Source organism: Colias philodice, chromosome 3 (genome assembly GCF_061535455.1).
Source record: "Colias philodice isolate Cphi_HAF_F1 chromosome 3, ilColPhil1 Martin Lab GWU primary, whole genome shotgun sequence".
NCBI lineage: Eukaryota > Metazoa > Arthropoda > Insecta > Lepidoptera > Pieridae > Colias > Colias philodice.
Genome location: NC_143088.1, coordinates 1,376,332 through 1,388,324, shown reverse-complemented (window position 1 = coordinate 1,388,324; position 11,993 = coordinate 1,376,332). Strand labels below are relative to the sequence as shown.

The following is an 11,993-nucleotide window of genomic DNA, read 5'->3' as shown; positions in this document are numbered from 1 at the left end:
TATTTTGGGCTTGTCCAGAAAGGGCGAATAATTCGTCGCGATTTTCTCGTGTGAATCACGCGCGTTGTTTCTAGAGAAAGCATTTGGTACGCTCGCGCGAGTATTTTGGAACAAATTCAGTCCACTCGGCCGGAGTACGCGTATTTAACACGCAACAAACGGAATACGCGACTCAAGGGTCTGGCGTTACTTATGCACGCGATTTACACGCGTATTTAGAATTTTATTAGTATCGCACTAGCGCGCATTTCGTAATGAATTCGCTTCTTTGTCGTACTTATTTTAAAAAATTGTGCTCTTTTCTATTATTTACGGTTGTACTAGCTTTTCGCCCTTGCAGTCACAGAAAATACTGCATAGTTTCCGTTCCCGTGGGATTTTTGCGATTAAAACTATCCTATGTGTTAATCCAAGCTACCCTCGATGTGTGTGCCAAATGAATTGAAATTCATAAAAATTGGTTCAGAAGTTTTTGCGTAAAGCAGTAACAAAAATACGTACTTTCGCATTTATCATATTAGTAGGATAATCAACTTGAAAAGTATGAAATAATGGATGTACTGTACAAGATTAAATTCACCCACATATGGCCGTACTCACAAGGTTGGAAAAATTATTGTAGCAATGATTTTAATTTTCTTTTATAGTCCTATATCAAGAAAAGATTCAATAATTTATTCATCATGAAGTTTTTTGTTTCCGATGCAGCAAATTAGAAGTTAAATGACTAAAGTGTATGACATATCTATACTATGTGTAATATTTATCATCTTTCTAATCTGAGCCAAAATTTCATTTTACAAATTATAATCATTTAATCAATCACACAAAAAAATTAATAAAACAACAAATTTTGTTAAAAAATTTTTATTCATAATTCAAATGTATAAGCTTATAGCTAACAGAAATAAATAGCGAGTCGATTGATATTGCATTTTCTAAGCCTTGATCAAACAAAAACGAAATTCTTATGCAGCAGCACCTTTAACTGTTTCTTGTTGTTCAAATTTCGGATACTTCGCCTCCACTTCAGCCCATGAGATTTTACTATTTGATAAGTCCCTTACAACAGAAGGTACTTCAGATAACAATAACCTAACTTGTCCCATGCCATCTCTTTCTCTCAATGTTACAGAATGTGGCTCTTTCAGAGTATCAAAATCAATTGTAATGGCATAGGGTACACCCAGCTCATCTGTTCTAGCATATCGCCTTCCAATGGAACCAGAAGAATCATCCACCTTGTGGGAGACATCTACCATAGTCAATTCTTGAGACAATTCTCTTACAAATGGTTGGAATTCAGTATTACCACTCAGGGGCAAGACAGCACACTTCATAGGTGCAACTGAAGGTGGCAAAGAGAAGTATGTTCTCTGTTCATCGCCATCTCTCATCTTAAAGTTGTGCTCTAAAATGCAGTACAAGATTCTTCCAATACCAAATGAAGGTTCAATCACACTGGGAATGATTTCCTCAACATGGACAGTTTTTTGTGTCTTCTTTACACTCACTAAGTCTGGGGTCAATTTGAATTCACCATTAGATGTGACCAGAGTGTATTCTTTTTCATTCTCAAGTTTATCCTGCAATTGTTCCAAAGCTGCAGCATCCAGAGCTGACAAAGCATCATTAATGGCTTTGGCATCTTTTTTGAACTGCTTGCCAATAGCTGCTTTGTTAGCAACTGCTTCAACCACTTCAATTTGCTTGGGAGCTGGTAACTTTTTCTCAGCAGCTAATCTTATGCCAGTTGCTTTTGTATGTTGGGTTAAATCATAAGCTGATCTGTCAGCACAACCCACACACTCAATCCAACCATAGCTGGACAGGCACTCAGCATCCCAGCAGTCACAAGCATAATGAGCCATTTCATTGCCCATGTGCTGTCTGAACCTGAGTTTCTTTGGTTCAATACCAACTGCTAGCATGTATAAATGAATTCTGGCCATGAAGTAGCCCAGAGTCTCATTGTTGACAATGCCTTTAGAGACAGCATCACCAATTGTCATGATCTCGGCAGCTTTACCTTGCTCTTGATTGTTTGCTGAGTACAACAACATTTGAGTATCCTTTATAGAATCAAACTTGGGATGATCCTTTGTATCACAAAAGTGTTCAATTTCACACATAGTAAATTCCCTCACTCTCAAAAGACCAGACCTTGGTGATATTTCATTTCTGAATGAGTTTCCAATTTGTGCTGCAGCAAAGGGAAGTCTGCCCTGATTGAATTCTAGTAGCCGTTTGAAATTCACAAAGATACCTTGTGCAGTTTCAGGTCTTAAGAAGCCTTTAACTAAACCAGATGGCCCAATTTGGGTGTTGAACATAAGATTGAACTCAATAGGAGGTGTCAAGTCATTGCCACTTACTGGAGATTTCATGTCAAATCTCTTCATTAAGGCAGACATATCATCAGCTGTCATACCATCAAGTTTTACTAGAATATCCTCAATTTCTGCTTTTAGCTCAGCTTTAGTGTTCTTTTCACTTTTAATTTTTTCCAAATGAGCTTTTATCAAGTGGTCCAAACGAAAGCATTCTCCACTCTTGACATCCTTTGTCATCAGATCAGCAAATCTTTCCACATGACCAGAGGCTTTAAGCACTGGCTCAGGAGTAAGCATTGAGCAATCAACTTCCAACATTTGTTCTTGAAGGATGAAGTATTTTCTCCAAAGCTGAATCATGTTGCTTTTGAGAGCACATCCCATTGGCCCGAAGTCAAATTGTCCAGTGATACCACCGTAAATTGCAAACGATTGATCATAAAAGAACCTGCGTTTAATCAAATCTTCCATTTTAGCGCGATCAAACATCTCTTCAGCGGGCGCAAGAGCTAATTCCTTATCCTCCAGTACCTTCTTTCGTGCCTTTAATTCAGCAACAGCTTTTTTAACATCTAATTCTGGTGCCTTTTCTTCTTTGAGTTTTCGCACTAAATCACCTTGTTCTTTAACACTAGCCCGAAGGGGCGCAAGAATTTCTTCAATTTTAGGATCTGCCATTATTATTTCTCGTAAAGGATTCGGTATTTTTATCTTTCGATGTAACTTATTGCTTCCCCAGTTTGGAGCACTGTGTGAAAGTCTGATTTGAGTATAAACTTGTTGGAGACGTTTACTAAGTACACTACAGTTATAAACTAAACTTAATATATTTTTCATTTAACAATAAATACTAAATGCTTTCGTTAAAATCACATATGGTAAGCAATACCGGTGATCAAACACTCCAATATTGAGTAACGTGGTTGCCGAACATCATGCAATTTGATGACGATTTGATGAAATTTCAAGAAAATGACATCTGACAATGCTGCAGGCGTAGGCTGCAGGTAATGTCAAAACAGGTTGGTCGCGTTCGCTATTCTATGTGAATTTATTTTTAGAATTTTTAAAATGAAATGGGCATTTAAAAGTAATGGAATATTATGAATTTTAACATAAAAATGTATTGCATATAGTGTACATTTTTTGTATTTATGAATGTAATTTTAATAAAAAGCAAAATATGTTTCTAAAACACGTAACCAACTCAATAACATAAACATTAGGGAGGGTAACCCTAATTTGCTATCTCTTTCTTTCTGTAAATCACTGCATAAATGATAGTGAGATAAAGCGTGATGGGGATAGTTTTAATTATTTGTTTTCTTTTTCAAATAATTTATATTTGACAGCACAAAGGAGTCGGCCATTTTATTGCTGCCTGGAAGACGTAGGGAGAAGCAAAGCTTTTCTCCAAGAAGGCATTCTTGTGTTTTTTGAATTGTTTTGTTGTAAGGCGCGATTAATTCACGTACAAAATTGTATACGCATTTGTAGACTTCAATAAATATATGTGTTAAGTGATAAGAAGAAATGGATGATCCGAATAGGATGATGGCGCATAGCGGTGGCCTCATGGGACCACAGGGCTACGGCCTGCCTGGGGGCGAAGCCACACCCGCCACCGAAGGCGAAGCCCGAAAGCAGGACATTGGCGAGATTCTGCAGCAAATCATGAATATTACTGACCAGAGTCTTGATGAAGCACAAGCGAGAAAGCATACATTAAACTGTCACAGAATGAAACCTGCGCTGTTTTCAGTGTTGTGTGAAATAAAAGAGAAAACGGGTAACATTCTTTTACTATTACGCACTGTTTTCAATCAATATATTTATCTAAAGTTGCTACAAACAACTGCTGAATAAATAATGCATTAATGTTATATCGATTTATCTCTCGTTGTTTTGTTATTGATGTGTTTATTTGTATTTAAACAAAATTGAGAGAATTTTATAAGAATTTTAGTCTCACTTTTTGTTATACCATTGTATTTGAATAATTTCACGAACAGTGCTGTCGCTCCGCAACACGCAAGAGGAGGAGCCCCCAGACCCTCAGCTCATGAGGCTGGACAATATGCTGATCGCGGAGGGAGTGGCTGGCCCCGAAAAGGGTGGCGGTGCGGGCGCTGCTGCATCAGCCTCTGCCGCGGCTGGCGAGTGGGGTAATTACATATTTACTACAAGATAGCAGTTAATAAAAGTATTTATGCGGTTAATAAAAGTAAAATATTCCATATTCTCTTGCAATTATAATTTAAAAACAATCTTTTATTCTCTCCGTTGATTATTTTAATTGAATTCAGTAAATGCTAAACTCTTTTGATAAGGTTTGTTTTTAACTTTTTATAAAAACTGTTTTCATGTGACAAATAGTGTACTTAGATTTTTTTGGATTGGATTGTAATTTAATAATTTCAGTATGATAGTAATTTAACCCGTGACGCGTCCTACGTACAGGCGGTTGCTCGTAACTCAAAATGGTACTGTAGCGTCCTGCGTACAACGCCTGTTCATAACGCGGCCAATGACTTTGAAGGTCACCTGTAGTTCTTACAAGTGAATGTTTCCGGTATAAAAAATATATATTTCTCTATGCCTTAAACATTTATAATTCGAATCAACACGACTCCGAGGCAGGCAATAGAGACCAAAACCACAAAATAAAAAAAAAAGTGAATCATTGATTGAGTTGCGTCATCGGCCATAGTTTATGACATTTGTCTTGTTCAACGAATATTTGGATTGTGAATTATGCCGAGAGGAATAATTAGATGAGTGATAATTGAGACGTATATTACTGGAAATTTTACATAGAATACGTTTATGATATTGGTTTTAGGGATATTTGAAGAATACTCAGTGAAAAAGTGTCTCAACTTTTCAGTGCGGAAGACGCAAAATGGCGCTTTTTTTCTTGTTTGTGAATAATGGAGATTTGTTATTATTCATAGTGAAATACGTTGTGTTAAATGTGTGAAAATATAAGTGAATGTATTTGGCAATCGTGTAGTGATATGAAAACGTGAATATGATCATTTGATGACTCAGCATTATCATGTAAGTGTTAGTATGTAAGCAATTAAAATTAAAACAAAAGAAAATCAATTTTTTATAATTTTATAGAAAAAATATATCGTCATGATTACATTTTTATGCTATAACTAGTTTCTTCCTCTTTCCAAAAATATATCATGCATGGCATATAATTATAGAACAATAGGGTAAATAAAATTTTCAAACTCGGTAGTCATAAAAAAGCTAGATTTCGTGAACTCCCTTGACACAGAGCAAGTAATATAGTAAGAGACGGCACTCAGTACTTTGATTTCGAGCTCACGCACACATATGCATGTATTGGCTAAGGGCGAATCTTATATACCAACATAATCTCACTTACGTCAAAAATGACACACATTGCTGCCAACATTTAAAAGTTGACGTGCTAGTGATGTCACTGATGTCTCTTTGAGTGCATATTATTGATAAAACTTCATATCGATATCGATAAAATTTTCGATGCTGGGTAACATCACTACTAATTCTCATCCTTATTCAAATTTATAGGAAATTAAAAATAAAACACCAACAATGTAGATCAATAAGTTTATTATAATATAATATTAATTATATAATAACATTTTTATAATATATATATTTATTATATAATATTAAAACTCATTATAATCAGCAAAAATGGTTAATTCCATTTGAATTTTACTGAATATCTTTATTTAGGCATGTAGGACTTAATTCGGCTAACGGCTTAAATATTATGTGAATACAAATACAACTAGATTCACATTTTATACTTTTCCTTGAAATGTTTTGCGGGATTTCTATTTTAAAATCTCGTTCTAAATTTCGATACCAATAATAATAATTATATATCGTTGCCGTTCGGATCGCCATATTGGAATTGTATATGAAGAAGCCGTTGTTATCTTTGGACATAATAATATCTCTCCAATTGATTCTACAGCCAGAACAATACGTAATTGAGAAGTTTTCTCATAAATTGTTATGTAATTATTATGTTTTATCTTCCTGGAACAGTCATTGGGTACATATTGCAAATATTAAGTCATAAATCAAATAATTATTATGTACACACAAAGATTTTAACATCGTTTACACATAACACTTTTTCTTCTTTTTTCACTTTTGGCAGAAATATTACAAATTAACAAATTCAATGTACACTTTGATTAACTGAGTAAATAACAAAATCTACGATTTATGAAGAACAAATTTTGTTTAACTTCCACCAAAACAAAATAAAACGCCATTTTGAATTCAAATTACAAACAACGAATCAACATCAAGACGTTGTCTATGCTTAAGTCTTAACCATTGACAAGAAATCGAAGAAAGAAAGAAATAATTTATAAATGTACTAGCTTAAAATTAAAATGTACAAAAATAAGGTTTAAAAAAAAAGAAGAAATAATAATAAATAATTAAAACTAAAATATTAAATCTTATAATATATGATTACATCGGAATGGCCAACATTAGAAAATTTTTATTTTTTCTAAATGTTGGCATGCCAGACTCGCCCTTAGGTCTTGGACTTAAGTACAAAATAATTTGAACTCTATGTCAATTGAATGAAGTTTAAAATTGCTTGATAATGGAATCCTAACCAAAACGATGTTCTAAGTGTCGACCCACTGTCCCTTGACACTATCGGGATCGGTGCCGGCTGTGCGCCGGACGCGTAACGGGTTAAAAAAAAATTGTATTTGGGTTGTGGGTAAATACTAAATGTATTATTTGGGTGTTGTGTGGTTGCATGTTTTATTAGTTTTTTATATATTTGAACAATATCTATTGTGCATTGGTGGAATCAACTCATATATATTTAAACACTACAAAATTTATTTCAGTATAAATAACTCTGCTAAACTGTTCTTTATTGGACACTGTCAAAACAATAAATATGTGTAATAAAATAAAAATGGAGTAAATTTCTGTAGTAATTTTCTGATTTAAAAAATTTGTAACTCAAAAACTAAAAGTGTCCGTCAACTGAAATTTCAGTTCTAGGTTTCATAGGATAATAACCGAAGAAAAATTTACACTTCTCAACGCAACGTCCTATAAAGTACAGTTTTAACAATAAATCTATTAATAGGCAATGAAGGAAAGCATTGTGAAAAAAAAATTGCTTAGTTTATCTATTCTTGATAAACATTTTCTCTATAAAATTGGTCAACAACATTATCATACCTAAAGAATTGTTACAGAGACCATTAAAGAAATATGATGAACTGGCAAGGGTTGCACATATTTAATATATGAAAAACTACACTTATATTATACACACTGGGAGCTGTTTATATTACTAATAAAAAATAGAGATGATAAAAGTACACTGTTTTGCACACTGCACTGACTTTTATTTATTAAAATTAAAAAATTGTATAAAGTCCAAGCATTATGTTGTTGTGTTGCACTGTAATACAAAAATCAAATCTCCATCAAAATGTGCACTGCAGTGTGTAGCAGTTTGACTAATACTGGTACGGGAGTTGCATGTGATGTTTTTTGCCCCCTTCGCTGCAACTTAAGGCACTGTGGCCCAAGCAGATAACGCGATCGAGCATTCCGACTACCGCGCGAAGCTGGCGCAGATCAGACAGATTTACCACCAGGAGCTGGATAAGTACGAGAACGCCTGCAACGAGTTCACCACGCACGTCATGAATCTGCTAAGGGAGCAGAGCCGCACCAGGCCTATTACTCCCAAGGTACATAAGGATAATGTAATTACTAATTACATAATTGAGAAATATTGCTTGATAAAACATTATTTATGGTATTTTTTTTTATTACTTGATTGTTGTTCTATGAAACCATTAAATTATCCAGGAAATTGAGCGCATGGTGCAGATCATCCACAAGAAGTTCAGCTCCATCCAGATGCAATTGAAGCAGTCCACCTGCGAGGCCGTCATGATTCTGCGTTCACGGTAAATGTCGCAACAGAATTACCCATCAAGTTAACCAACTACATTAAAATAACTTGAAAAATCGGTTTCAGATTAAAAAAAAAGAGGAAATATATTTCCCTACCAAATATCAACTTAATCTGAACAGTTAATCAACAAATAAGTTTCAGTGCAAAAAAAAATTTTCCAGATTAAAAATTACAAGAAAAAAATAATTTGTCCTACCCTACCAAATTATCAATCAAACTACCTTATTGAATAATAGAAATTTAAAAATTACGTAATCAACAAAAAAATACAAAATAATTGGCATGTGCCGCGTAATAACTTGTGACCAGCTCAGCCTCCGCCTCACGGCGCTATTACGCTTGCAGTTTCCTGGACGCGCGCCGCAAGCGCCGCAACTTCAGCAAGCAGGCGTCCGAGATACTCAACGAGTACTTCTACTCGCACCTGTCCAACCCTTACCCGAGTGAGGAGGCTAAGGAGGAGCTGGCGCGCAAGTGCGGCATCACCGTGTCCCAGGTAATACTTCTCTATATATATCTATATATTTCCCCACAGTTTTCTGGACGCGAGAAGGAAGCGAAGGAACTTCAGCAAGCGGGCATTGGATCTGCTCAATGAGTACTTCTACTCGCACCTGGCCAACCCGTACCCGAGTGAGGAGGTTAAAGCGGAGCTGGCCAGGCAGTGTGGCATTACGGTGTCGCAGGTACTTGCTTACCCCAGTGGGTTTGGAAGGCTTTGTGAACCATGTCATGATTGTAGCGATGTGTAATATGTGTAATACAGTAGAACGCCGATCAAACAAATCGGTCACCAATTTTTGTTGTAACAAGTAGAAGCTCACTATACTAGATATATTTTAAATGTTATGGTTGAAAGTTACAGGAGACTACATGTTTTGCTTAACATAGTTTATTCTATGTGTAACAGTTAATTTTTCTTTATTAAACAAGATGTCCGATAATCCGAATCGACCCCCGTCCTAATTAAATCGGATTATCGGCGTTCTACTATTGTAGCAAAAGTGCATTTAATGTTCTAAAAATTAACACTAAAAAGTTTCCAATAAATTATTTGGTGTAAATATGTATGTTTCGAACGGAAAATGTTAATTTCCAGTATGATTAGCTTAATTTTATCTCTTGTTTAAAATGTTTTGTAAATGCAGGTGTCGAATTGGTTCGGCAACAAGCGCATTCGCTACAAGAAGAACATCGGCAAGGCGCAAGAGGAAGCCAACTTGTATGCCGCTAAGAAAGCTGCTGGTAATTGTTGCTTGCTTACATAATCTTATATTTCCCTATTAAAAAAAAATATTGATATTCCAATACAAATACTCCTTGCACCAATCTTTCAACGTTGCGAAAAATTAAGTTGGAAGTCAAAGTATGCATTCAATTACAAAAAAAAAATTGGTTGCAAATGGTGAAGATTTAATTACCGAAACCAATAATAAAAAATAAAAAATACTTCACTTTTTCGAATCTCGTCTACCACGCCCAGATGGAAAAATCACCCTCTTTAATTGAGTATTACGTGTACTAAGTATTAAGCCATCGAAACAGTTTATTATAATACGACGCTCGTTGCAGCAGCGGGCGCCTCGCCGTACTCGATGGGCGCGGCGTCGGGCACGGCCACGCCCATGATGTCGCCGGCGCCCACGCAGGACTCCATGGGCTACTCGCTGCCGGCGCCGCCCTACGACCAGCCGCAGCCCTACGACGGCTCCATGGGCTACGACCCCATGCACCAGGACCTGTCGCCATAGGTAGTGTGCGCAGTGCTGTTCCCCACGCAGGACTCCATGGGCTACTCGCTGCCGGCGCCGCCCTACGACCAGCCGCAGCCCTACGACGGCTCCATGGGCTACGACCCCATGCACCAGGACCTGTCGCCATAGGTAGTGTGCGCAGTGCTGTTCCCCACGCAGGACTCCATGGGCTACTCGCTGCCGGCGCCGCCCTACGACCAGCCGCAGCCCTACGACGGCTCCATGGGCTACGACCCCATGCACCAGGACCTGTCGCCATAGGTAGTGTGCGCAGTGCTGTTCCCCACGCAGGACTCCATGGGCTACTCGCTGCCGGCGCCGCCCTACGACCAGCCGCAGCCCTACGACGGCTCCATGGGCTACGACCCCATGCACCAGGACCTGTCGCCATAGGTAGTGTGCGCAGGACTCATCAATTTTTTCCAATACTATATTTTCATAGGTACCGCTCGGAAGAACTCATCAATCATCACTCTTAACACAAACCTGCTTAAGTTGTAACCATAATGACCACTTTTGCAACAGCTTTTGCAACTGAGAACATGTTCTGTTTACCTTATTCCTCAGTTAAAATGACAACAAATGAACAAGGACCGATTTTTCAATGCTTGGATAAAACTTATTCGTCGAATAATGTATAAAACTACCATTTTAAAAACGTATTCTAATTGCCCGTATTTGACAGTTTACGTAACATTTTAATATTATCGTGTAATACTTTATTGGATGGATAAGTTTTATCCAAGCATTGAAAAATCGGCCCAATGGTCAGATCGGCCAATACACAATAATATTATGCGACTAACCAAACCAATTTTAAAAAATAAAACTGAAATGTTTGTAACATTGCAGGTATGGCTCGCCGCCCGCGCCCGGAGCTCGCAGTAGCGGCGATCCGACGCGCCTTAGTACATTGTATACTACATTTTATCCCTAACGCGTATTTTTCGACATGCATCTTTAAGCTATTCGTATTATTTGGAATTTTAGGACTGGACCCAGTATTTGTTCTTTTATTTATACATAAAAATGGCCTTTGATACATTGTAGGAATGTGACCGTCGATGTGAGGGAAATATGATGTCTACACATAAGTTAATTAAACACTATATCAAATACAATGCATCACATCACATATACTTTTTAAGTAAAGAATCACATTAATTAATCACGATTTTAAAATATTTACGAGAAATCGAGAGATTACATTTTATATTAACTTTAAAATGAACATGTTCCTACGATACTCAAAATCTTCAAAACGTGGCAGCTCCAAGTATTATTTCAAAAATTAAACTATTCGGCAGTATTAGTGTAACAAGTGGCGGGATCTCGGTTTTTATCGTTCACTACTGATATATACGGTGGAATATAGATATACGATAGGTGTAAGTTTAGTGTAAGCTAGTGTAAGCATTCAGATATTTTGTGCTGTATAGTGTTCGATGTTGGTGTGTTGCCATCGCGTGACTGTCGACGATAGTTTTCATGGGAAAATGTATGTTAATCACACATATCAATAAGTGTGTAATTCCATTGAGATCGTACAGTAATGCATAGGAAAAATATTTGTAGAACTGCAGTGTTTAAACATACATGCTATATGAAATAGCTAACATTCTTGCCAGTCGACAGTCGCGGCGGATGCGAACACCTAAATGTGTGCAATTTTAATATTTTAGCGAGGGTTGTGAGGCGCACACGCAGGTCTGTACCACGCGGGCTCTCGGATCGGTGTATTATTTTACATGTGCTATTTATATACATTATACTTGCGTACCGGAGCGTTGTGAGTTGAACAAAATATATTTTTGTGGTGCTATAATGTTGCTAGCACAAAATATTATTTTCAACGTAGTCAATAAGTTGATGATAATTTTATTTTGTCATTTTTTATTGCGACACGAGCATGATATACGATTA

At 36.7% G+C, this 11,993-nt stretch overlaps 2 protein-coding genes across 5 annotated transcripts; one reads left to right on the top strand and one right to left on the bottom strand.

Moving 5' to 3' along the window:
• Positions 1-851: 851 nt before the first annotated feature.
• GlyRS (glycine--tRNA ligase) lies at positions 852-3,299 on the bottom strand. The gene has a single exon (XM_089712475.1). It carries the CDS (start codon positions 3,168-3,170, stop codon positions 969-971), a length of 2,202 nt encoding a protein of 733 aa, XP_089568601.1. The 5' UTR covers positions 3,171-3,299; the 3' UTR covers positions 852-968.
• Positions 3,300-3,677: 378 nt separating this feature from the next.
• Positions 3,678-10,198, top strand: exd (PBX homeobox extradenticle). Of its 4 annotated transcripts, none has more exons than XM_089712451.1 (7): positions 3,678-4,122; positions 4,346-4,498; positions 7,908-8,086; positions 8,208-8,308; positions 8,662-8,812; positions 9,465-9,561; positions 9,889-10,198. In XM_089712451.1, the coding sequence occupies exons 1-7, from the start codon at positions 3,867-3,869 to the stop codon at positions 10,065-10,067; spliced, it is 1,116 nt and encodes a 371-aa protein (XP_089568577.1). In that variant the 5' UTR covers positions 3,678-3,866; the 3' UTR covers positions 10,068-10,198. The 4 variants fall into 4 exon arrangements, with proteins under 4 accessions (XP_089568577.1, XP_089568582.1, XP_089568588.1 ...); XM_089712456.1 differs by having other exon boundaries at positions 3,679-4,122; positions 9,892-10,196; XM_089712462.1 differs by having other exon boundaries at positions 3,679-4,122; positions 7,926-8,086; positions 9,889-10,194.
• The last annotated feature ends 1,795 nt before the right edge of the window (positions 10,199-11,993 follow it).